The sequence below is a fragment of the Phascolarctos cinereus genome, unplaced genomic scaffold (genome assembly GCF_003287225.1).
Source record: "Phascolarctos cinereus isolate Bilbo 61053 unplaced genomic scaffold, phaCin_HiC Scaffold_3;HRSCAF=262, whole genome shotgun sequence".
In the NCBI taxonomy this organism is placed as follows: domain Eukaryota; kingdom Metazoa; phylum Chordata; class Mammalia; order Diprotodontia; family Phascolarctidae; genus Phascolarctos; species Phascolarctos cinereus.
The window spans coordinates 41882843-41910250 of record NW_027555736.1 but is presented as its reverse complement, the minus strand read 5'-3'; the positions used below and the strand labels follow the sequence as shown (position 1 = coordinate 41910250).

Here is a 27408-nt window from a genome sequence, read left to right as displayed (position 1 = left end):
CGAAGAATAGAGACTGAAAGCTTTGAGCCTGAACGCAAAGGTCCAACTGAATCAGTGGGTGAAGGTGATGCTTACAATACCTTGGCCTTCTCCAAGCGAGGTGTATGGAGCCTAAACTTCTGAGAACAAACAAACCTCACTTTACAAAGCAATAATAAAGGCTAACTGCAGGTACACAACACTGGACTTAGCTAATGTAACCAAATAGTTTCCACATGGACACAATGGAACAGTCACAATCCAAGAGTGTTATCAAAAGACTCTCTATGGGCAACATCTACACGGACTCAACCAATAATATATAGATAAAGAAGCATCCAAAAAAATGGCTTAATTGTGTGACTTTGTTTATTTCAACCAAGAAGCCTAGTAGTGATCCAGGATCATTTCATTGCTATGAGAAACAGCAGAAGAGTTATCTTTAGGAAGCCAGGCCTCACTGATTAAGGCAGATTATGCAGTGAAATCGTGGAAGCTGCAACATAACACTGCAAGTTACAAAACTTTATTGTCAGATACTTGGAGAGATATGAAAAGGTAGCTAGAATTGTATACCAGGAGCTCACCACCCTTTACAGATGAAGAGCCAACAAACTCCCATGCTACAAATAGAAACCCTGAAATAGTCTTTGGGAACTCAACAAATAAACGGTGATAGAACCAGGGCATCATCACAGACAAAACTGCTGACTTCAACCAATTGGACGTAACATTGATCTATAAACATTTTCGCTCAATATTTTTAACAGATGTCACCATTTCAAATACTCATAATGTCCCTACAAAATGAAGTGAAAAGCTTTCAAAATATAGAGGCGTAGTGGAAGGCATTAAAACCGTGTGGGAATGAGATGAGGTATGTGCTGTCCCCGACATCTTCTCTGTTATTGGGAGGTTGTTTCGAAAATGCTTTCCATGAGTCAACTTTGAAATTAGGGATAAACCTGATTCTGTACTTTTAGCTGCCATGTTTAAAAATAACTGAATTGATAAACAGGCTGCTCTTTATACACCTGGGACTTTTTGTCACTCTTTTTGATCTTTAATCCAATATTGTTTTTTTAAAACATAGGTTTATAGGGGGTTTTTTGGAGCTGTACAATCTGTGAATGCTTTATATTAAATACATAAATACTTGGTTTGTATTTGGAAGGGTCATGGGTATTCTCATCTTTTGTTAATAAAAATGTGATGCGTTCTATTAAGAAATAGGAGATGAGACTTGGAAGAGCAGGGATGAAGGTGAGTTTGAGTCAATAATTAGGGATCGTCTCCAAACCTTCTATTTTCTGGTTTTGCAAAGAAGTTAGAATTTTACTCACCTCCCTTGACATTGCCACTGTGTTGTTCATGACATTAATGGTACATAAGCTTTCAATTCCGTGTTTGATCCACTCATATTTTTATTGCTTTGGACTTTTTTTAGCCAGTCAACAAACATTTACTAAGTACGCACTCTGTACCAGGCACTGTACTAGTACTGGAGATATGAATAGACAAAAGCAGCTCACAGTCTAATGGGGGAGACAACAAAAAAACAGATATGTACAAACTCCATACGGGTTAAATAGGAATTAATTAACAGAGGGAAGGCACTAGAATTAGGAGAGGTTGGGAAAGACTTCCTGTAGATTGGAAGATGGGATTTTAGTTGGGACTTGAAGGAAGCCAGGAAGCCGGTAGGCAGAAAGGAGGACCAAAATCATTCTAAGTATTTGGGACTGCCAGAAAAAAGGCCCAGAGCCAAGACATGAAGTGTCTTGTTCATGGAAGAGCCAAGAGGCCAGGCTCACTGGACTGACGAGTACATGACAGGGAATCATGTAGAAGAGGGTTTGGTTGTGAAGGGCTTTGAATGCCAGACACAGGATTTGTATTTGAGCCTGGAGATGATACGGAGCCACTAGAGTTGAGGAGGGAGGGTGACCTGTGCTTTAGGAAATCACTTTGGCTGCCGAATGGAGGATGGAGTGGAATAGAGAGACACTTGAAGCAGGTGGACTCAGCAGCGGCTATTGCAGTAATCCGGGTATGAGATAATGATGGTGGGTACCAGGGTGATGGCAGTGTAGGAGGAGAGAAGAGGACATGTTGGAGAGATGTTGCAGAAGTGAAATCAACAGGCCTTGGCGGCAGCTTGGATATGGGGGAAGTGAGAGGGGGATGCAGGAGGAGTCCCAGGTTTTGAGTCTGGGGGACTGGGAGGATGCTGTTGCCCTCTATAGCAAAAGGGAAGGTAGGAGGTTTTAGGAGAAAAGATGAGTTTGATTTTGGACACGTTGAGTTTAAGATGTCTACTGGACATCTAGTTCAATGTGTTTGAGAAGCAGTTAGAGATATTGGATGTAAGTGAACAGAAATTCTCCATATCCTTGTTCTTTGGGAATTCTTTCTCTCCTCTAATTTCTTTGCTTTTCAAGCTTCTAAATTGAGTTTTTGACAGATGTTGAATTACCTAATTTGCCCTTTGTCTGCTTTCACTCCTTATAGCCTTAACCTTTTGGGTTTTGTTTTTGATTATTGATTAAGGGTATTGAGAATTTCAGATGTACTTTTTTTTTTTCTAGATTCCATTCTGCATTTTTTTTTGTCTGCCTTTAATTGGCAGTATGCTGTTGACATTTTCTAATACACTTAATGGCATGTTAATGATGTTATGAGAGGCAGCATGGGATAGCGAACAGGCCTCTGAATTTGAAGTCATAAAGACCCGGGTTTGAATCTTGTCCCTGACGCTAACTAGCTGTGTGATTCTGGGTAAATCACATAACCTCACTGTGCTTCAGTTTCCTTATATATAAAATGAGGGGGTTGGACTTAATTGGTTTTAAGGTCTTTTCTGGCCCTCCGTCTACAACTCCATATGCTTCAGAAGGCAGTGGCCTTTCTTAGGGTCTTCAATAGTTTTCTCAATCCACCTCTGCCTTGGTGGTATTTAATGGCCTATCCTTAGGATTATTCCTAGGCAGCTCCTCCTTTCTTCCTATGGTTCTATACATTGGGGATGGGTCTAGTATATGCCATTCTATACAGTTCCTGAAATGTTTTTATATACCCAATCAAATAATTCATTTGTTCATGAGGGTTATAGCAGATATCAACTTTTTGGAATTTTTCTGTTTTGATATACTGTGGTTGGTTTATTAGTTGAATCTATGCTAAGAAACTAAAAAGGGGCGGGGGCTTTTTTGAAATTCTATTCTAAGTATGCCCACCTCTACTTCAAAGTTGTTTTAGACCTTGGCATTATTTTTTGCCATCTGTTTCATTGTTATGCAATGCTCCTGGTGTTCATGCTAGGTGTAACTTTTCACTGTTTCCAGGTTCATCTGCTTTTCTTTTTCAGATTTAAGTCACTCTTCAATTTCCACTTTTAGTTCATCTAATCTGGGAGTAGGGATGAAGTTATTTCTTCATATTGCTGTACAGTAATGTGAGCTATCTTGCTATGTGACTTACAGCCAAGGAAATTGTGGAAAACAGCAACACAAAATCTTTGTCCAACCCTGCTAAGATCTTTCCAGTTTTATCAGGTAGCCTTGGTATGTTATAAAAGCATTCACATCTTCAGGAATTAACAACAACAATAATAATAACTACTGACATCTTTGCAGTACCTGCTATGTACCAGACGTTGTGCTAAGCATGTTACAGTTATCATGTTTTGGTCCTCACAGCAACTTTGAGAGGTTAGGTGCTATTATTACCCTCATTTCACAGATGGGGAAACTGAGGTAAACAGGGGTTAAATGACTTGCCCAGGGTCACTTAGCTAGTAGGTGTCTGGGGCAGGATTTAAACTTCCTAACTCCAGACCTGGTGCTCTGTGTACTATGGCACCACCTATCTTCCATCTCAAGTGAACTCATGTATTACCCACTTTTGTGGTCAGAAGCATGTGCACCGAAGCATTGCCAGCACGTGAGATAATGATGTCTCTGTTCCAATGCTTTTTTACTTCTTGTGGTAGTAGAATGCAAAAGAATGCTGCTTGATCCTCTGTGTCACATTGACTTGAATAGGATCAGGCTGCAACTCCATTAATGGAGTGTTGCTCCATTAATTTCTCAAATTCCTAGAGAGAGTTACCATACTCTGGCTGGGGGTAGGGTATTACTAGAGTCCAATGGGCCAGCATTTCAGGGTTCTGCCAGGCCTTCACAGCTACTGTTATGGTGTCAGGGCACACACAGTCCCTTCTCTATAGGTTACTTTGACTGGCTTCTCCTACTTGGCCTTTCCTTCCACTCCCATAATACTGATGATGGGTTGGGCTTTGGGGCAGTTATTATTATTGGTTTGAACCTTTGGTTTAATCCAGTGTAGGGACACCCCAACATGGAAACTTCCTCAACCAATGCAGATTTGCAAGTTAGATATGATACATAGTGTTAGGGAGTCATCTGAGGCTCTGCTAAGTTAAGGGACTTGAGCAAGATCATACAACTTGTGTATGTCAGAAGCGAGACTCGAACCCAGGTGCTTCTGACTCCAAGTTAGGCTTCCTACCCATAATTCTGAGGTGCTGTCATCCTCATCATCTTCATCATCTTCATATCCTCATCATCACCACCACCACCACCACCATCATCATCACCATCATCATCATCATCATTGTCAAATTGGTAATTACGATGCTGGTGTCACCTACGCCATGAGGTCATGTGAGGAACTAATGCCATTATATATGTAAAGTGCTTTGCAAACCATAAAGCACCATATACATTTCAATGATTACTGTTCTTACTAATAATTAGTACTATGTACATTACGGGGCTGGTGTGATGTTCAAATGAGAGGAGGTAGGTGAAGGACTTTGGATACGATGGAAAGAGCACTTACTCTAGAGTTCTGGGTTTGAAATTGCCCAGGTGACCCAAGGCAAGTTATTTATCTCCTTGGGCCTCAGTTTCTTCATTTGTAAAATGAAGAGTTTGGACTAAATGGCCTCTGAGGTGTATTCCAGTTCTGGATTGATGGTCCTGTCTTCATTCCATCTATTCTTATTATTAGTATTATTGCTAGCACTCTTCCAAACTTCCTGTTTGCTCTCTAGGGCTCCATCATCTTCCCAGCCACTCAAGCTCACAACCTCAGCATCACTCTCAGCTCCTCTCTTGGATACCCAATACTCACCAAGTCTCCTCATTTCTACTTGCGCGACATCTCTCATCTGTGTCCCTCCTCTCTGCTCCCATAGCTATCCCTCTGTGCAGACCTTCAGCACCTCACACTAATAGCCTGCTGGTTGGTCTCTGTACCTCGCCTCTCCGTATTCTAGCCTATCCTTCTCAAGCCAAAGTGAACTTCCTGAATTTCCCATCAGACCATGTCACCCCTCAATAAACTCCAGTGGCTCCCTATCACCTCTGAAATCAAAAGGAAAATCATCCAACTTTCAAAGCACTTTCCAACCTGATCCCTTCCTACCTGTCCAGGCCCTCACACTTGACTTCCTTCCACACTAACTATGGTCCAGCAACAATGGCCTTCTTGCTGTTCCTCCCCCACAACAAACATCTCATCTCCTGGTTCTGTGCCGTTTCACTGGCTTTGCCCCATTCCCAGAATGCTCCATGTCTTCAGCTCTGCCTCCTGGCTTCCTTCAGGACACAGCTCAAATTTCACCTTCTGCAAGAGGCCCTTATTGCTAGTACTTTCCCTCTGGGATCTCCTCCCATTTACATTGTGTGTATCTTATATGCCCATAGTTGTTTACATTTTCTCTCCCTGATTAGAATGTGAGTTCCTTGGGAACAGTCACCTTGTTTTTGCCCTTCTTTGATACCTGGCACATAGTAGGTGTTTAATAAATGTTTATCGATTGATTATTATAGGCCTCTCAATTGCAGGCTGATGACTGTGACTCTGCTCTGTTTTCACTGGTGAACTCAAGCCCCACTGACATGATTTCTGTGATCACGTCCTTCATTGGCTCCAGCTTCCAGCCTTTCCCATCTGCCCAAATGTCCATGCAGTACTGTGATTTATAGACTCCTAGCATATAACTTCTGCCCTTAATTAGTTCTCATGGACTAGGGCCTGGTGGGCAGCCTTGACTGGTTGAGATCCAGTGTGGCATCTACTTAATTGCTGGGTTCAGACTCAAGACCGCAGTCACTGTTCCATACCAAGGAATGAAAATTGCTGCGTTTTAATTTTTGGTGCTAGGAACAACTACACTCCCATACTCTCCCTCTCCAATTCAGCCTTCCTTCTTTCCCTCTCCTCCCTCTGTGAATCTCATACCTCTGAGGCCTTTGTTCAGTAAATGGCTATTCCTTCAAAGTTCCCCTTGTCTTCTGGAAGAATTTCTGTCCTGGCATTTATATAAGAAAAACACATAATAAATCATAGTTTCAGAGCTGAAAGGGACTTTTGAGGTCAGTTAGACGACATCCAGTGTGCCAGATGCTGGGGATACAAAGAAAAGCAAAAGACAGACCCTGCTTTCAAGGAGCTCACAGTCTAATGAAGGAGACCATTTAAGGTCATTTACTCCAACCCCTTCCTTTTATGCATGAGGAAACTGAGTCCTACAGAGGGTAAGTGATTGGCCCATCATCACAAAACTAATAAGTATCAGAGTCGAGATTTGAACCCATGTCTTCCTGACTCTTAAGCTCATCACTTTATCCCCTGCCAAAGAGTCCAGATCCCTTTCGTCTTCCTTTCCTTCTCCTTCTCCTTTCTCTTTGTTTGACTTCTCTGAGGTAGCAGCAGGTGGGGCTGGCCTCAGCTTCCTTTGTGATGGTAACATAATTACATGGCTCTGGCTCTCTCCTCTCACCATTATTGCCACATCGTCCCTTGGGATCCGGGGGAGGGTAGAGCATCTGTTGCCCTCTCCTACATTATTATACTGCCTCTTTCTCCCATCTCTGGTAAGTCTGGCAGTTTATTGCTGACTGTTGTCAGTCTGGGAAACAGCAACTTTAGTAAAGATGGGGTCTTTGTCATTCCTAAGCCTCAGAGATGCCCCCTAAACGTGGTCATTCATGCAATAAATTTAGGGTACCGTAAGTGCTTGTCTGATGCCAATTGTAAGGACACTGGCCTAGGCATTAGGTGATGAGGGCTCCATTTCTCGTTCTGGCAATCATGAGCCATGTAAATCGTGGGTAGTCTGTACCACTTCTCTGAACCCATTTCCCCCTTCTGTGAAAGGAAGGGGCTGGGCTAGGTGACCTCTAAGCTTTACTTCTAAGCTCAAATTCTAAGCAAATGCCAGGGGCCCAACTTACCAGGAAAATTGAGGCACATTTGGGTTCAACTGTCATCCCCACTGCCTCCAACCTACTCTGAAGCCATGCTGGGGGCTGGCAATAGATTCTCATATTACTGAATTTTGCATCTGACATATATTGACCTTTCACTGATCATAGAGCCTTATACTCAGCATTGTGGAGACAGAAAAGACCTTATGAGACAGAAAGACCTGAGTTTAAATCCAGCCTCAAATACTCATTGGCTGTATGATTCTAGGCAAGTCATTTAACCTATGTGGCAATCAAACTTCTTTGCAGCAGGGTGGTACAATGAACAGAGCACTGGACTTATGCCAGGAAGACCTGAATTACTTATTAGCTGTGTGACCTTGGGCAAGTCACTTAACCTCAGTCTGCCTCAGTTTCCTCATTTATAAAGTGGGGATAATAATAGCCTACCTCCCAGGGTTCTCATGAGACTTAAATGAGATGGCATATGTGAAAAGCACAAACCTCAAAGTTCTATGTGAATGCAGGCTATTTATTATTGTCTAATGAGGAAGAAGGGATAAACATATGAACACTGAATGAGGATAATTGCAAAAACCATATATATGTATAGTCCACAAAGCCTTCCAGGTGGTCTGTGTGCTTGTCTTTTGTGGTATTTATGTTTATAATATGGCTGTACCTCTTTTCTGTGTCTGGTATGAATTAATAATTTACTTGTAGTTAATGGAAATCAGACGTTGTCTCACTGGTGCCCATCTCATCAAAAACAGCTGCATCCTTCCCATTGTGTTTTTCCAGTGGCAAGCAGGAGATTGGTCTGATAGGTGGCTCACAGAAGTCTTTGTCCTGCTGGCCAAAGGATCCTAGGCTTTCAAGTCGGGAGGGATCTTAGAAGTAAATCATATACATAAGAGCCGGAAAAATGGGGGGAACCCCTGGGCTAGGACTTCAGCAAAACAGGATTCTTTTCTGGGTTGTGCTCCTGGCTCTCTTTGTGACCACTCAGCCTTTGGGAGATGAGTCTGTCTGTGAACCTCAGACTACCTCAGAAGGCTGATATGAGGATAAGTGAGATATCACAGGAATAGGTTCTTTGAGTTCCTGTGAAGAAAAGCTCCAGGGAGACAGAAAGGGGGGTGGGAGTGATGGAGGGATTGGGGAGGGAAGGAAGCAGAAAGGTACTGGAAAGGGCAGAGAAAGAGAGAAGGAGGAGAGGACAGAGAAAGGGAGAGAGAGAGAGTGATGGAAATTATTTTTTACTCTATTTTAATTTCCTGGGCAGGTTTGTCTAGTAGACAGAAGTCTGGTCCCTTTAAAAGGTTTACTTTTGTCGCTTCTATTGAAGTAAAATCTCTGGAGTCCTGTGTCTCATGAGGGGAGGCTGTTGGATCTCCCCCAGGCATGGCGGCATTTTAGGGAATTACCTCAGTGAATCTCAGCAGAAGGCCTCAATGCTGGGGACCATAGCAATATCTGCACTATTCATATAGGAAAATGAGACAGGAAATGCATATAAATGGCAAACTGATCTCTCTGATGATCAAGGCCAGAGCCTATAGAGCACAGAAAAGACTATGTGTGGACAGAATCAGTGCTTCTTGGGAATGTATTTATGCATTCTGCTTGGACCTGCATCTCTGGTTGTTCATATAGGAAGAAAGTCCTTCACCTTGGCAGGGACCTTGGTGTCTTCCCTCCTCATTCTCTTCCACCACCTCTCCCTCTTTCTGTATCTCCTCTATGGGTGGGGTGTGTGTGTGTGTGTGTGTGTGTGCACACACATGTGTGCACGTACACACTTGCTCGCATGCCTGTATGGATATACCTGAATCCTAGTATCCTGGGTTTCCTCTCTATGAACTGAGCACCTTAGTGTGTGCCACCATGCATCTGGGACCAGACTGTTTGTTCTGGAGGCAGGGATGACGTCAGTGCTTGGGTGTGCGAGCCAACTGCAGCTATGCTAGGCATTTCAGGAAGCTGTTCTGAGCCTGGCTATCTGAATGGTGCCAGTGATTGGCCTGGCACAAGCAAGGGGTCTGATGGTTTACTTAGCTGGTAAAGATCCATTTGTCATCAAGGTAGGGTCTACATGACTCCAGGTGTCTCTGTTTTACCTTTTACAATCTTGTTTTTCTGACTCTTTGTCCCCTCCTCTATTTTACAGCCTTGTTTATCTGCTGCCTCCTGGTTACATTCAGAGCATAGGTCTTAGTCGGGGCTGCCTGAGGGCGTGGCCAGAGCCAGTAGCCCCAAAAGCTGACACAGTCTTAGGTTACATTAAGAGGGACATAGTGTCCAGGGCTAAGGAGCTCTCCCCTGGTTCTCCGACGGTGCTGTCCCCTGTTCAGACCTCATCAGTAGTAACTGTGTTCACTTCTAGGTGTCCCATTTTAGGAAAGACCTCCCTACAGGAGGATACTGTCAGTCATTGATCCAGTTCTGAATCTACTCAACTTTATTCTCATCAAGTCCGTGGCTGCCACCTTATACTGGAGGGTAAACTAAGGAGCTGTCAAATGCTTGGTGGAAATCGAGACATGATCATGCTTTCTGATGACTGAAGGAAATTGGAGCGTTTGGCTTGGAGAAGAGATTTTGGGAAAGGGCGTGATAGCATTTGAAGGGCCGTCAACTGGAAGAGGAGGCGGATGTGCTCAGCTTGGCCCTAGAGAGCAGAGCCAGGAGCAATGGATGGAAGTTTTGGAGATTTAGGTTTGATGCCCGGGAATAACTTACCAGAATGGGATCCTTCAGGAAATACTAGGTTCTCCCTCATGCAAGGACTGTGGGCCCACTTTTTGGGTGGTCACAGAGAGGCTTCCTGGCTGGGTGTCGGTTACACTAGTTGGCCTCTGGGCTTCCTTCCAACTCTAAGCTTTTGTAATTCTCTCAAAAGGATCTTGCTGGGTAGGGAGGACATCAGCACTGGGTTGGTAGATCAAGGAGCTCAGGTGCCTCAAGTTTCAGGGAGGCTGTGGCTATTTACTGAACTAAATGGGAAGTGCTTGTAGGCTTTTCAGTTGGACTTCCCAGTGTGAACTCAACCTTCCCCATCTTGCTGTGGGTGGTGTCTGAACCTTCTAACCCTGAAATGAAAATAGCTTACCCTATTCCTTAACGTCCCCAATGGCAATTGTCCCCACTGTGGGGACGGTAGGTAGAAAATACGTTAAAGATTTTAACAGTGATAACAATAGTAATATCTGATATTTTTCTAACACCTGGAAGATTTCAAAGCATTTTACATATTTTACCTCATTTGAACCTTAGCAATACTCAGTGAGGAGGGAAATAGAATATCCTTTTTACAGATGGGGAAACTGAGATGCAGAGATAAGTGGCTTACTAGTAAATATCAGAAGGAATGGATTTGAGCCCAGGTTTTCTTGACTCCAAAAGCCACATTGAAACCTTCATGACAGAAGATTTCCTTGGGTGCTAAAAATATTATCCCCTTTTTACATGGGGATGGGGGAACAGATGGGGAAACTGAGACATAGTTTAGTTCAGTAAGCATGTTCCAGGCATTTGTGTTAAGCTCCGGGGATTTCTGGTGATCAACATATCCTGGGGGAGGCCTAAGGTTCTATGGAGTGAAGACTGCTGTTGGGAAATGGAGAGTAAGGAAGATCAAAGGGCCTAAGTGACTTGCTAGCAAGTATTGGAGGTAAGATGCTAAGAGAAACGATCATTAATAACCAATGATTTGGAGAGATCCAGAGTTCCCCCTTTTTCTAAAGTCCTCATTTCAAAAGCTCATTCTCTGAAGGCTGAACTTTCTCCTGTATCAGTGGTCAGACCCCAACCAACCTTAGGCAGGAATCTAATCTAAGGTGAATTCTTGACCTTTGTGTTCCACTTAAGCAAGTGTGGGTGGAGGTAGATCCTTTGTCTAGATTGCCCAAGGCTGGGGGTGGTCTGGGTGTAGAGATAGTCTCTTTGATGTCACTCTCCTAGCCCCTCATTGGTGTGCGCCCACTTCTCTTGGTAAAGTCCACCTCTCATTAACTGTTAACCAATCAAAGTTGATTGCACCCTGAGGAACACCCACTCCTTCAAGGGCATATAGTCTTCAAGAAGGGGCCATGATTTTTCTTTGGTCTCATCGAGAGGATAGAGCTCTTTTTTGTTAACCATTTGCTACATAATTGATAAAAAAAAATTGATTATAATTTACCCCAAAACTCTGTCTCTCAGAATTACTTTTTACTTGCCACAATGTGAACCCAGGTTTTCTTGACTCCAATTACCACACTGGATCATGGACACAAGCCTGCTGCAGTTGGCCGCAGAGCAAGAGCTTGTCTCAGACAGAAAGGGGTCCAGGCCTGGCTCATTCTAAGGAGTTTAGTTCTTGATACAACCCAAAGGTCCATGTGCACAGGGAGACTCACCAGTGAAAGTGAAAAGCGTGAGGGCGATTTTTGCCATCGGTGGAGAAATCCTTGGGATCAAAGGAGACAAGATAGAGCCAGTACTTCTCAGTTTCTTTAGTCCATGGAATGACGTATTCTGTCAGGCTCAGTCCTGGGATCACCTCCAGTGGTGAGAGGTATCTGCCTCTAAACTCAGAGCATGTCAGCCTGATATAGCAGGTGGTAGGTGGGCCTCAGAGTGAAGAAGGCTTGGCCAATGCCACACTCTGGCCGTGTGACCTTGAACAATCATTGACTTCTCAGGATTCTAGGCAGCCGTTTAAGACTGAGTTGGCAGTATTGCTCCACATTGGTAGAAGAAGTATCCAGACCATGAGCTCCCCTATACCAATCAATCCAGACTTAAAAAAAAAAGTTTGGATAAAGAGCTGGTGCCTCTGGGAGAATCAGCCTTCTATTCAGTGCAAGCATCTCGGCATTGAGGAGACCATGCTGAACATAATTTTCCATCTCCTCTGAGAAGGACATTTACTGACTTTAATCCAGGACTGGGGAACAGCTTTGTCGACTTCCTTATTTGCACTTGAAATGAATTTAGCTTATTTTGTATGTACTGTAGACATTTCATTTGAATGCCTTTGCTCCGCCAGATGGCTCCGTGGAATTTGTGGCTTACAGAATAGCAGGCTTCTGACTAATGGAAGGATTTTTATGTTTGTTTTTAGCTGGTTGTTTTAAGGTGGTGGAAGGGAGGAAGCAATGAGAGGCATGTTTGCTACTGGGGCAGACTGATGTTTAATATATGATTTGGAAAATTGGTCTCATTGTTGGTAGTGGGGTTGTAATCATGGAATTTGAAAGTTGGAAGGGATTTCAGCAGCCATCTAGTCAAACCCAAGACCAAAAGGGGTCTCTACTATTACACGTCTGGCAGCTGGCTATCCAGCCTCTGCTCTGGAAAAGGAGAAAAAATACAGACTCTGGAACCAGAGGGCTGGGATTTTAATCCCACCTCTGATGACCACTACCCATGTGGCCTTGGAAAAAGTCATTTACTCTCTCTGAGCCTCAGTTTCCTCATCTGTAAAATGAGGAGATTCTAATTAGAATGACCTCTGAGGCCTCTTCTAGCTCTAGCACTCGATCCCAAGATCTGTAAGGAGGGGAACCCATCACTCCTCAAGACCGTCTGTTCCACTTTTGGACAGTTATAATTGCTAAGAAATTTTTTTTTCTGACATCATGAAGAGTTTGCCTCTTTGCTCCTGGTTTTACCCCTGGTCAAGCAGAACTAGTCTAAGGCCTTTTTTGCATGGTAGCCCTTCAAATACTTGAAGATCTCTCTCATGCCCCTCCATTTTTCCTTCTACAGGCTAAACACGCCCAGTTCCTTCAATTGATCCTTTTATGACATGGACCTTTCCCCATCTTGGTTGTCCTTTTAAAGCTACGGTACCCAGAACTAAACTGAATGTTCCAGGTGGGATTTGACTAGCTAGAGTGGTAGGTGGAGGGACCCCCTTAGATCTGGGAATGATGCTTGTCTTAATGGAGCCCAAGATTACATCGGTCTCATGCCATCTTTCTTGTGTAAGTTCTGGTCACCAACTGTCACCAAATGGGGACTATGAGATTGACCTCAGTGCCGCCTTTAAAGGGTGGAAGGAAGCAAGAGGGCAAATTCTTAGGGCTATCTGCTCTCAGAACAAAAGTGCTTTTCCTTTTTAATGGTTGTGTTAAATGTGTAACATGGATGGTTCTCTGTAAGTTCCCTGGATATGTGAAATACCAAGTCTTCTTCCTTCAACAAATCATTTCAACAAACATTAGTGAGCCCTTGTTATTTTTAAGACGCTGATGGGCACTGGGGATATGAAAATCAATCTGTACCCTCAAGGAATATGTATTCTCCTGGGCAACGCACCTGTCCACAAACAATTGCAGTCGCACTGTAAGATACCTTTTTCAATCCTCCTTACTTCTAGTGCCTTCCCTAGGAGATTATCACCAATTTATCGTGTATGTTTGTCCTCAGGTGTCTTCATTTGCATGTTGTCTCCCCCATAAGATTGGGAGATTCTTGAAGGCAGGGACTGACTGTCCTTTGCCTTTCTTTGTATCTCCAGCACTTAGCACAGTGCCTGATACACAGTTGGTGCTTAATAAATGCATGTTGACTTGATTTCAAGGAAGTACAGATAGATCATTGGAGAACTGGAGAAGACTTCAAAGAAGAGGTAGCAATTGAACAGAGCTTTGAAACTAAAGAAGGAAAGAGAAGGATTCTGAAAGGTAAAGATGAGGTAACTCATTCCAAGCATTTGGGACAGACTGTACAAATGCCTGGAGGGCAGAGATAGGTTGTCAATGGGTTAGCTATTCCATTCCAAGACATTCCATGCCCATGAGATTAGCCATTGATTTCCCCAATCAGGGAGGCAGGACAATTGTGGGCAGCAGCTATAGTAGTTGCCAAAAGTCCCCATAAGGTCAGCATTCCCTCTGCTGCTCCAGAGTTGCCTATAGGCATCAGATAAAAGCAAGAAGAACCTCTGGGAGAATGTTTGTTGTAGGCTAGTCCTTTGTAATGATGAGTTCTGGTAAGGAGGAAAACGGTGAGTCCAGTGAGACATCAGTGCAACTTTGGAGATCTCTAGTTCTTGGGTGGCTTTTATGAATGTGTTTGTGATCCCCTGTTCTGAGTACACCACTGGATGTATTGTGACATCTTTGACCCAGAGGACATCATCTTCTTTGTCTCCTGGCAGGATGAGAGATCACAAATTGGAGTCTTGAGGTCAGCAAAGCTGTGTCCTGGACAACACCTTTCGAGCACTTTATTTTGCACATGCCTGGGTCAGAAGTATGGGACGCTAGCAGTCAGAGGTCCAAGGACCTTGGCGTATTGTGGGCATAACTATGGACTTCCCTCAGGCTGCTATCAGAGATTGGATCTAGTCAGGTTGAATGGTGTAGGTGATGCATGGGACAAGCTATCCGTGTTTTCCCTACTATGATAAATAAACCCTTTTGAGAGGTGGTTTATAGGAGCCAAATAGCCAGACGAGCAGCAGGGCTTTCCACCAAGTAAAGCCTACTTAACATAAACCACCCAGAGGTACATATGCCAGGGTCTGGGTAGAGGGAACAGGAAAAAAAAAACAGATCTCAGAAATAAGTAGAAACACAAACAAAATGATCTCTTGGGTCCTTCCTAGCTCTCAGTCCCATGATGCTATATTCCCATGAACAGATGGGTGAGGACTAAGTCATTATTTGTTTCCATTTAAAGCTGTTAATTAATGAAAATATTACTTTCTTTCTAAAGACACAGTCATTTCATTATGCCAGTCTGCTCAGAGCTTCCTTGCTGTTTTTCTCGGACAAGTCTCATGATTTTCTTTTTGCAAGCTGAGACCAAGTATGTATGGCTAGTCTTGGCCAGATCAATAAGGAGAATTAAATAGCTCTCACTGATTATGTTGAGTTGCAGGGATTTTACAACCTAATCCAGTCACTCAGGGGTGACCATCTTAGATGCCATTTGAAAATAACAATGAAAAGGAATGGCCACTCGGCCTTGGTGGGTATAGGATGAACTCGTGCTTTTTTGTGAAACTGACACTATGGGGGCTCAGGGCTCTTTAAGAATGGTTCCTTACCGGTGCTGGCCTTCCCGAATAGAAGATGATTCTGTTGACTCCCTCGATTAAAGGGACATGCTTTTGACACTCTAAGATGGGTCAGAATTCCTGGTCACTGTGGCAGGATCCAGGAGACTGACTGGACCAGACTCCCCATCATTTCCCGCTGGATTAGGGGAGTGTTTTCTAGTTTGTAGTATCATTATGCCGAGAATCAAGAAGCAGCTCAGTTAAGAAAGAGAAGGAAGTTGCTGTCACGAGGCCTTGCTTTATTCTTATAGAAATCTTAGGTATTATCTGCCTTATTAGCCAAAGAATCATAGATACATTTTGCCACATGAATCATTATCTCCTTTTGAATGGGACTGATTGTCTTGTCTGCCAAGGAAAAGCCATTAGGAGGTAGTTGTCACTTAGGGGATGACAGGCCCTTTGTTAACATGCATATCAGGTACTACCTAGTATTCTGAGCATGAAGCAGAGTAATTTGGCCTGAATTCCAAGCAGGAATGTGCAGAGAACCCGAGACTCCCTGGTAGACATTTATATAGGTTTGGGCTTCCTCTGCAGGGCCCAGCTATGTTGGCCCTGACGATGTGCACGCTATCTTAGACATTGAACGGCTAGCAGTTGAATATAGACATAACATCTGTAGATCATCGTTTGAATGAATTGCCTGGATCTTGCCATCAAAAATTCCAAACACAGCATCGCACGTCTATGATTGGGCTGATTTCTTCCTAGGAGACTAGAAGAATTCCCAAGAGGCTAGGCCACAGTGAAAAAGCACTGGTTCTGGAGTTAGAAGCTCTAGGTTCAAAACTCGCCTCTAGTTCTTACTAGCCATATAACCCTGTCAAAATGAGTCAGTTGACCTAATTGGGCCTCAGTTTCCTCATCTGTAAAATGAGGGGGTTGGGCTAAATAATGGCCCCTGAGGTCACTTCCAGCTCTAGATTGATGATACTAGGCAATTTCTAAGAGGATCTATTAGATCCTCAAATGCTTCCTTCTCTCCTGAAAGAGGGCAAGCGGTTGTAACCCCTGGTTCACCCACTTTGACCCACTCAGTTATTGATTCCTCGTGGTCTGCTCCACACTGGAATGATCCGGTGTGGAGTCCAGAGACACCCCGTCCTGACTCACCCTCTCAGCTTCCTCTCGGAAGTCCACTCAAGGTCAAGAGGGAGACCACAGGATCCAGGGAACTCTGGGTGAAAACATCTGCTAGTTTTTGAACAGACGCTTTCTGCATCTGAGGTTCCCATGAAAATGCCATGAGAATGGTGAGTCAGAGCTTACGGTGTTGAGGGGAACTTGAATGGTTGCTCCCTTTGGTGTCCCCAAGCCCAGAGCCCATCACTTTAACCGGATGGAGCTGTACTACAAAAAAATAAGAGCTAGCATTTATTTAATACTTTAAAATTTGCAAGGTGATCCACATTTGTTATCTCAAGCCTTACAACAAGCTTGTGAGGTTGGTGCTATTATTAACCCCATTTTACAGATGAAGAAACTGAGGCAGATAGCAGTGAAGTGCCTTGTCAAGCGTCACACAGCTAGTACATGTCTGAGGCTGGATTTGAGCTCAAATCTTCCTGACTCCAAGTCTAGCACTCTAACCATTGTGCCACCCAGCTGGAGCATTCCTTCTGGCAATTCCAAACTTAATCTCAGCCTTCCTTCTTCGAGAGTCCTTCATAGGCCTCTGCTTGCTGACGTCAGAATCTGTCCTGAACCACTTTAATTTGCCATCCTCTTTTGGGAGTGAGAATCATCCAGGCCCCCCTCCTTCTCAGGGAATTTGAGTTGCTGGATTTTATTTAATAAATGGATTGGTATTTTGTACAGGAGCCCAGAAATCCCAAGGCCATGAGTCCATTTTTAAATGTAATTGAATAAATGCTATGATAGTTTTGAATCATAACTCAGTATTTATATAAATTTATAGGTTGGGATTTATGAAAGGGCCCCTATTTGCTCAAATCTGCTCTGTGAGCCATTACATTAACACGGCAGAAGCTTCCAGAGGGACTACAATGGGAGTTATTTTCTTGATCAGGCATCTTGGCATCTGGAGAGGGTCCTGGCCAGGGATGTAGAATACTGCTGAGAAAGGAAGCAGACCCAGAATCAATCAAGGTTGGTGCTCTGGTATACGGTTGTAGTCAGCTGATAAGAGCTCAAATCAATCAAGCAGTATGCATTTTTAAAGCACCCACTGTGTGCCAGGCACTGAACGGAGCAAAAAGTGGCAAAAGATAGCCCCTGCCCTCGAGGAGCTTCCAATCTAATGGGAAAGATAACATGCAAACAAAAATGTGCAAAGTAAGCTAGATACTGGATAAATCCTGTCTCTGACACTTATTCAAATGGAAAGAACATTGGGGGGCAGCTAGATGGTGCAGTGATTAGAGCGCCGGCCCTGAAGTCAGGAGGACCTGAGTTCAAATCTGGCCTCACACTAAACACTTAACACTTACTAGCTGTGTGACCCTGGGCAAGTCACTTAACTCCAATCGCCTAAAAAATTTAAACAAAGAAAGAAAGAACATTGGCCGGAGATTCAGAGAACCTGGGTTCAAATCCCACTTCTATCTGTGGGCAAATCACTTGACCTCCCTAGGCCATGACATCCTCATATATAAAATTACTCAGCTGAAATCCCACCGTCTGCCAGAGGCCTCTCCCAGTGGCCTCTCTCTGTGATTACCTTCCAACGGTATTGTATATAATTTTTATAGCATTATTTGCATGTTGTCTCTTGAGGGCTGGGCCTGTTTTTTTTCCCTTTTTGTATCCCAAGTGCTTATCACAGTGCCTGGAATATAGCAATCACTTAAAAAGCGCTTGTTAACTGACTGGCCTCACCTCTACCCTATTTCCTCCAGATTTACACGTGAGGTACAATAGTTTTGCTTGTTGTTTACTTGCTGATTTTCAGATGGAGAAGATGGATTTCTATTAGCTCTTGAGTGCAACCATTGCTAGAGATTATTTTATCAGAAATGGAGAGTTGATATTGGTGGTTGGGCAGTGGATGGTGTGTGTGTGTGTGTGGGGGTGTCAGTGCTGGTAATGGTACAGATGGTAATGAGGTGGCGTGGTAGGGGGGTGGCACAGAGTACAGACCTAGGTGAGGGTGGAAGTAGCACACCGGACCATGGGCACAGTTGTCCTGGAGAATACTGCCCCAAAGAGACTTATCTGCACCCCTGTACATAGGGGGAAAGTAGGCCTGGGAGAGGGGCTACATAGCAATGGGACCCTAACAGTGAGGGAACCTTATCCTGAGGTTATAGCCAGACTAGAGAGCACAGTCTATAGGGGACTAAAATCTACGAAGGAAGTATGCCCTCCTGGTTGTCCGCAGCCTGGGACGAGGCTCTGGTGATCCTGTCCTAGTTACAGCTTTGATTGTGATTAAGAATTTTGGACAAGCCTTCAAGTATTAAGCAAAGGATTATGGTTCTGGCAGATAATGTGTAGTTCTAGAGAAAGCAGGTATTTGGGTCAGGACTTCTTTTGCTCAGTGTAATACAGTTAGTTTAAAAACTGTCTCTGTCTAGAGCCGCAAAGTACGGTTTCCTCTGAATCTGTACTCACATATTTTCTCCTTGACCTGGGAGCTCTGGAATTTGGCTATAATATTTCTGGGAGTTATCATTTTGGAATCTCAGGAGGTGATTGGTGGATTCCTTCAACTTCTTTTACCCCCTGGTTCTAGAAGATCAGGGCAGTTTTCTTCGATAATTTCTTGAAATATGATATCTAGGTTCTTGAGTTGATCCAATAGTTTTTTAGGTCATCCAATAGTTCTTATATTATATCTCTGGGATCTGTCTTCCGGGTTACTTGTTTTTCCAATGAGATATTTTACGTTTTCCTCTATTTTTTCATTCTTTTGATTTTGTTTGATTGTTTCTTGATGTCTTATAAAGTCACTATCTTCTATTTGCTCAATTCTAATTTCTAAGGACTTATTTTCTTCAGTGAGCCTTCATACCCCCTTTTCTATTTGGCCAATTCTACTTTGTAAAGAGTTTTTTTCTTCAGTGAATTTTTGTACCTCTTTTTCCACTTGGCCAATTTTGCTTTTTAAAGAGTTCTTCTCTTTAGTGAATTTTTGCATGCCTTTTTCTGCTTACATTATTATCTTCTGTATTATATCAATTCTGCTTTTCAAGGTATTCTTCTCTTCATTGGATTTTTGGGCCTCTTTTACATTTGGCCTATTTTTTTTTTAAGATGTTATTTTCTTCAGGTTTTTTTGCGCCTCTTTTACAATTTGTTGTTTTTTCATAATTTTCTTGTGTCACTCTCATTTCTCTTCCCAAGTTTCCCTCTAGCTCTCTTACTTGATTTTTAAAATCTTCTTTGAACTCTTCCATGGCTTGAGACCAATTCATACTTTTCTTTGATGCTTTAGATATGGTAGTTTTGACTTTGTTGTCTTCTGAGTTTGTGTTTTGATCTTCCCTGTCACCCTAGTCGGGAACTTTTTCTGCTCTTTGCTCATTTCCCTAGGCTATTTCTTGACTTTTAACTCTATGCTAAAGTGGGGCTTTGCTTCCAGAATGGAAGGGGTACTGTTCTAAACCTTGTGTTTTTGGTGCGGCCGTTTTCAGAGATAATTCTAGAAGGCCTGTAAGTTCTTGGTTCTTCCAAGGTGGTTTGATGTTGGGAGAGGTATGTCTACCGCTCTTGTGAGCTTTGCTGTGACCAGGGTCACAGCTCCCCTGAAGTTGCAAGCTCTTGTGTGCTAGTGGTTCTCCTTGCCCCGGGGCTGAAACCCAGGACTATGACCCAGATCCAGACCTGGGCAATGCAACAGAGTCCTGCCCCTGCTACCAGAAAAGAGACCCTTGTAGTTGCCCTCTGACCAATCGTCTGACCCTTTGACCATCTGGGGGCTAAGAGGTCCAGAGATTGCCGCTGCCTCCACAGATTCAGTTGCCCCCAAGGCCTGCTGCTGGTTTGCTGGGGGTTGCCTGCTCTGGTCAATGCTCCACTCTCACTCGCACTCAGCAGGCCTTTCCTTATCGCCTTCTAAGTTGTCTTGGGCTGGAAAAGTGGTTCACCCTGTCCCTTTGTGGGTTCTGGCACTTCAGAATTTCTTTTTGAAGCATCATTTAAAGTTGTTTGGAAGGGCTTGGGAGAGAATCCAGGTGAGTCCTTGCCTTTTCTCTGCCATCTTGGTTCCATCCCTTCAGTTTTCAAAGAAGATAACTACCATGGAAGACACTGCCTTAAGTTTTTCTCATCCCACCCCTGTTCTGTCTCCTAACCTGAGCTCAGAGATTTTGGCTTTTCATGGATAAAGTAGGGAGGGACAATCTGGTGGAACACTGAGCAGAGCCCAGACCTTAGGAAACAAGTCAGTAAATTCAGCTCCCCCCACTTTGGTGTCTCCATTGAACGTACCCAAAGTCACACGCATCTGCCCTGGGGACATGTGATGCAGGGGTAAAGGGAACAAAAGTGGGCTAAATGTAATGGCAAAGGCAGGCCCGCGGCCAATAAAGATGATGGAGGTGAAAGGTTAATTCATTAATGGAGGAGCAATTTGTCTGCAGAGCCATTTAAGTACAGATCAAAAGTCATCAAAATATCATTTCCGGTTCATAAACTCCTTCTGACTAAGAGAAAAGCGGCTGCAGAGACCTTGGCATGTCACAGGTTCCCTGGGGCTTCAGATTGCCTGCTGCCTGACTCTGAATCCAATCACTGGTGGGCAGGGCTGCTTCTGAGAGCCCAGGCACCTCTAGCAATTTCGCTAGGTCAGCTTGACTCCAGCCCTGATGGGTGTGAGTCCTGGGGACACACTAAGAAATAGCCACAGCCTGAGATGAAGAATGTCCCCAGCCACGTGGCAACACAAAGAACCATCGGTTTCAGTGACTCTCAGGCAGCTCCAGGGCGGTAGAATAGTCAGGCGCCAGAAGACTCAGGTGCAAACCCTAGCTTTGTCACTGACTACTTGGAGGAAGTGGAGCAAGCCACCTCTTCTTTCTGATCTTTATTTTCCTCATCTGTAAAATGAGAGTACCATTCTAACATCCTACCTTAGTGGAGACCCATAACTAAAGTGGGGGAGGAATTTCTGAACCCTTTCTTGTATCATGGACCCTTTTGGCAGCCTGGTGAAACTGATGGACCCCTTCTCAGAATGTTTGTTCCCTACATTATGCTAAATTATGCAAATGCTAAATTTCAGTTAGAAGTTAGTGAAAATAAAGATGTATTTTTTCCCCAACTTCATGGACCCCCTGAAATCTGTCCATAAATTCCAAGTTAAGAACTTCTAATTTAGAAGGTGAAAAAATTTTAGCAAATTTATTTCAAGAGCAGAAACAACTGAATTTAACTCCCAGTTAGAAAAAAGAATTAGTTAAAATAAGAAGCCACTAGATTGAGAGGGGGGTGTTGACGACACTCATTTGTGAGACACTGTAGTAAATAATGTCCTCCTTCTGTCTGACTGAATTTGTCTTAATTGCCCGTTGAAATATTTTCATACTACGAATTGTCAGGTTGATTTGTGAGTTCCTTCTGTGTAGTTTGCCTTAATTCCATGTTTGGTAGTTAAGTCTTTGTTCTCATGTATCCCTGTGACCTGGATGCTCACAGGTTATGCCTTTGCTGACACATCCTACTGAGTTACTTCAGTTTGGAGTACAGCCCGAGCTCTAGACAGTATGTCTGTTGGTGGAGGGCCAGGTTAGCTAAGAGGTTCATCATCAGATTCCTGAGCACCAGGAGACAACAAAGACTTTGGTCGAAGCGACTCCTGAGCCTGTCTACTAGGGCTTGGAGAGATCATGATCTCTGTTTGGTGAGATGACAACACGAATGAAATCGTGGGCCATTTGAAGTGCGAAGATAAAGTGTGGATGATAATAATAGGTACACTACCTGTCTCCCAGGAATATCATCAAAAAAGCTTTCTGTAAACCATAAATGGGAGCTATTATCATTAGAGGCAGCTAGTGGCACAGTGGATAGAGCAATGGGTTTAGAGTTAGGAAGACCTCTGACACTTTATAGCTGGGTGACCCTGGGCAAGACACATGACTTCTCTGTGCCTCAGTTTCTACATTTGTAAAATTTGGATAATAATAGTACTTATAGGATTTTTGTGAGGATCAAAGGAGATTACATATATAAAGTACTTCTGCCTGAAAGTACTGTGGAAATGCTAGCCTTTATGATTAAGTAACTATTATTACGACTTCTTAAGCAGAGGTAAGTTGATGGCACAATTTCCTGATTTCTGATTATTTGAAGCACTGTTACATAGATCACAGTAGAGTGTAAGCCCCTTGAGGGCAGGGGCTATATTGTTCATTTTTATCTTTTGTGTCTCTAGCCTCAAGGAAAGTAAAGGGCTTTATATATATATAGTAAATGCTTAATAAATGTTTGTTGATGATGACTGAGCAAGACACAAAAAACAATCAGGCATGTGGGGAGGAGTAGTTCAGAAAGTGTTTATTAGTGCTTACCATATGCCAGGTACTTTGCTAGGTGCCAGGAAAGGAAGGAAGGAAGGAAGGAAGGAAGGAAGGAAGGAAGGAAGGAAGGAAGAAAGAAAGAAAGAAAGAAAGAAAGAAAGAAAGAGGAGAGAAGGAGAGAAAGAAAGAAGGAAGGAGAGAAGGAAGAAAGAAACAAAAGAATAATCTCAGTCTATCAGGTTGCATTCTTTTATGGGGAGGGTGGTGTTCAAGACAAAATACACACAAATTAATACAAAATATATAAAAATAAATACAAAATAATTTTCAGGGAGTAGAACACTGTCAGCTGAGGAGATCAGGAGGTGCCTTATGTAGATGATGACACTGTGATTTGAAGGAAGTTAGAGATTCCTAAGATGCAGAGATGAGATGTGAGTGTAACATTCCTCACCCATAGTCCTCCACCCCTCTACAGAGGGAAGGAAGTTTTGTTTCATCATCTGTTCTTCTGGAAGAAGATTGAAAATCTATATTTCATCAGGTAGGAAAAATATCACACAGAAAGGTTACGTGTGCGGTGTTTAATACCATGACATGTAGTAACATCCTTTGCCACTCAAGCAGATTACTGATGAAGTGACTGCAAATCAGATATGCTTGCTATCTATGGTGGGAAATATGACTCACAAATACCCCACCTTCTCTTCCACCTTCCATCTTTTTTCAGAATGTCACAACTAGAGACAATGGATGGAGATATTAAGCAGTAGCATTATTTCCAAGTCTTTTCCACTCTGGCCAATGGTGTCTTCTCAAAACTCCTTCCTCAAGAGCTCCATCATGGAGATCATTGAACTTCTATGGCTGTTGGAGAAAAGATAGCCCAGAGAAGGAATGTGACTACTGTGATGATGCTGGAATTCAAAGCTCTGATACTCATCACTCTAGGGAGCCTAGGGGGTGTCCATCCAGTGGTGTTTCCCCTATTGGCAGAGAGTAATGAGAGCATATTTTGTCTTTCAGGCAAACCTGGGGAAGATGGAAAGGTTCACTTTTTATGAACAGGCAAAAAAAGCTTTTGCTGTGGTTGCAACAGGGTAAGTACTTGAAACAAGGAAAGATGGGAGCCCAAGAGTATCTCATCTGTGTCCTGGAAGGTTAGGAAATGAAGGGCTGCCCTCTGATGGCACAGGAAGGCTCTCTTCTCCTCATCTGCCTCTCTGTTCTCACTAGCCTTTCCCCCAGTGTAATATTAACCTTGCCTCTAAAATAACCTTTTACCTACTCTGTATATATCCTATATCCTTTCCTTTTTTTCATATATTAACAACCATCTTCTTTTTTCTTTCTTCTTAATTTATTTTAAATTTAAGTACTAAAATTTAAATATACAATAAGAAAAGAAAAAGAAACATATAAACTTAAATATAAAATAAGAAAAGGAAAAAAAACCCCAACACATTGCCATGTGCACAGCAGAACATGAGAGGATTCAAAATATACAACAATAAATTTCCATTTCACAAAAGCCTATATAATAAACACTACATATTGTGTTCAGAGCTTCTCTGCTGTGTACTTTTTACTTTGTTATCCTTTCTTTTCTGATATCCTTTTATGTATCCAATTGTTCACATGGTGTCTCCCTAATTAGAATGTAAGCTCCTTGAGGGTAGGGACCAATCTTTGCCTTTCTTTGTATCTTTAGGGCTTATCACTATCTTTGGCACACATGAAGTGCTTAATACATTTTTGTTTACTGAATGACTTTTGCTCTAGTTTCCCCCCAAGACCACTGTAAGGGGAAAATACAGCACCAGAAATGCAAAATGCAGAAATCGTTTTTGCATACATGGCGATGTTTACTTTGCCATCAGTGTTTGATGCACATTCTTTAGGTTGGCCGCTAACTGCTTTCTGTTGCACATTTGATATGTCTGTCTGTGCCTCCTACTGTCAGTCCCATGGGAGAGTGGAATGGAAGCTGCAAACTCTTTGGTAGCTTTAGAGCCGCCTTTCTTCCCAAAGGAAAATGGAGGGTTTTCCTCATGACCTCTGGAGTAGGTACCACAGGACCAATATCTCTCATAGGGTCACAGGCTGCCCCATTCTTGATTTTGTTTGAGGAAAAAGGGAAAGAGAAATAGAGTGTGATGTAGGAGAAAGCCACTGCCTCATGGTTACCCTTAGGTAATTAACTTCCCTTCTTTAGGCCTCAGTTTCCGCATCTGTAAAATGCTGGCGTTGAACATGATAATACCTAAAGTCCTCTCCAGCTCTGACATCTCTAATGTTACTTTTTTACAGTGTATCCTCCCTCCTTCACTCTTGTCTTTCTTTCTTTTTTTTAGGCAATAGTTGTGACTTGCCCAGGGTCACACAGTTAGTAAGTGTCAAGTGTATGGTCTGAGGCCGGATTTGAACTCAGGTCCTCCTGACTTCAGGGCCGGTGCTCTATCCACTGCGCCACCTAGCTGTGTTACTCTTATCTTTCTTGTTCTGAATCCTCTAACCAGGCACAGGACTCTTAATGCTCCTAGCCCTCAGGACTACCCTCTTCAGATGCAGCTGTCCAGCGTATCTGCTTGTCCATTGTTAGGTATCCTCAGCTTTTCACTCTTCCTTTACCCCTCTCCCTCATATCCATCATTCTTATCTGTCTCCTTTTGCCCATCCATACAGACACCACCCTACTTTAGGCCCCTATCCCCTCTTACCTGGACCATTGCCACAGCCTCCTCACTGGTCTCAATTCTTTTTGTCTCAATTCTTTCTCCTCCATCCAGTCCATCTTTCATTTGGTCATTTTTTTTTCAGTTGTGTCTGACTCTTCATGACCCCTCTTGGGGTTTTCTTGGCAATGCTACTAGAGTGGTTTACCATTTCTTTTCTTTCTTTTTTTTTTTGCCATCCTTCTCTAGCTCATTTACAGATGAGGAAACTAAGGCAAACAGGGTTAAGTGACTTGTTCAGGGTTGCACAGCTAGTGTGTGAGATCAGATTTGAACTCATGAAGATGAGTCTTCCTGACTCCAGGCTTAGTACTCTATCCACTGAACCACCTAACAACTCAGTCCATCTTTCATATGGCTGCAAAAATCCCACAAGACAAAACAAAACAAAACAAGATAGAAATTAAAAACAAAATCACATTGTCAAAGTATGTGTGACCATGTTAGACCCAAGAGATGCAGTGGCTCCCTCTTGCCTCCAGGATCAAATCCATATGTATTCCTCAGTCGCTTGCAGCCCTTCACTCTCCATCTGTACTCCACCTTTCCAGACTCATTAGACATCACTCCCTTTCATGCCCTCTGTATATTCTGACCAAAGTGGTTCCTCCTCGGTAACATTGTCTGTCTCCAGGCCTTTGCACTGGTCATTACCCATTTCTGGGATGTGTTCCCTTCTTACCTGTCTCCTAGAGTCTAAAGCTGCCTTCAAGGCTCGGCTCAAATGTCCCCACTACGTGAGGACTTCTCTGATCTCACAAGCTGCCCATTCCTCTCCTTCATTCCCATTTACTCTGTATGTATTTTGTGTTTACATATATGTGTGTATATATATATATATGTGCACACACACACACACAGACACACACAGACACACACACAGAGACACACACACACAGAGGACTTAAGCTCCTTGAGGACAGAGACTGGTTTATTTTTGTCATTTTGTCCCTGGTATGGTATTTGGCTCCTAGGAGGTACTGAGCACCAAGTAGACTTGTTGATTGACTCATTATTCATTTTCCAGAGAAACAGCTCTATATGGGAACATAATCCTCAGGAAAGGTGTGATTGCCCCACAGGAGCAGCACTAGGACCTGAGGATGAAGAAGACTCGGTGACAGCCGTCAGAGACACATCCATTCCTCGATTCTGGAATGATCACTTACAGTAATGCATACACACACTGGCTCACATGAAAGTGAGTGGAAATCAGACTTTGGCCTTAATGTCAATTGAATAAAGACATTTTCTACTTCTTTTCTGTTTCCTACTTTAGCTTTTTATTCTCTAGTAAGTAACCCTTTTAATGCAGGTATTTCTGAAGGCGCTATCGTTGGCTTCCTTTTCTTCTTTCTCTAGACAATCTCAGCAATCTCGACCACTTCATCTTTTTAATTGTCACACCTACATAGAAGACTCCCAGTTCTTTTAGTTATGACTTCTTGTAACCCTCAGCCCTTCAACTCTGCTTTGATGTCCCACAGACACCTCAGACTAAGCATGACCTCTCCTTCTCTTGAATTCATCGTTTTTGTCCATGGTGCCACCATTCACTCTGGCTTCCACGTTCATAACCTTGGGACTGTCTTTGCCTCTTCTCTCTCCCTTATTTCTCATATCCAGTCATTTACCAAGTCCTGTTGGCTCCATCCCCTTGGCATCTCACATCCATTACCTCCTTTCTAATTCTGCTGCCACCACCTTGATACAGATCCTCTTCCCTACCTACTTGGACTATAACAACAGCTTCTTAACCGTTCTTCTTGTCTCTACTCTCCAATCCCCAATCTAATTTCCTTCTGCCAGAACATTCTTTCTTACACATTGCTCGATCAAGTAACTGTTTACCCAAGAATCAGTCACGTAGTTAATAAATGTTGGAGCTGGGATACAAACCTAGGCCTTTTCACTCCATCTCCGCCATTCTTTTTACCACACCATGCTGGTATAAACAGAACATCCTAGTTCTTGGG

At 43.1% G+C, this 27408-nt stretch overlaps 1 protein-coding gene across 2 annotated transcripts in view; it reads left to right on the top strand.

Moving 5' to 3' along the window:
• Nucleotides 1–26692, top strand: part of FUOM (fucose mutarotase) — a 37506-nt gene extending 10814 nt beyond the window's left edge. The window contains exons 5-6 of one of the 2 annotated variants that reach the window (XM_020994700.2): nucleotides 23724–23797; nucleotides 26515–26692. In XM_020994700.2, coding sequence (XP_020850359.1) covers nucleotides 23724–23797; nucleotides 26515–26533 — 93 coding nt within the window. In that variant the 3' untranslated portion in view covers nucleotides 26534–26692. Of the gene's footprint in view, nucleotides 1–23723; nucleotides 23798–26459 lie in introns of both variants that reach the window. The other variant, XM_020994699.2, reaches the window with a different exon arrangement.
• The last annotated feature ends 716 nt before the right edge of the window (nucleotides 26693–27408 follow it).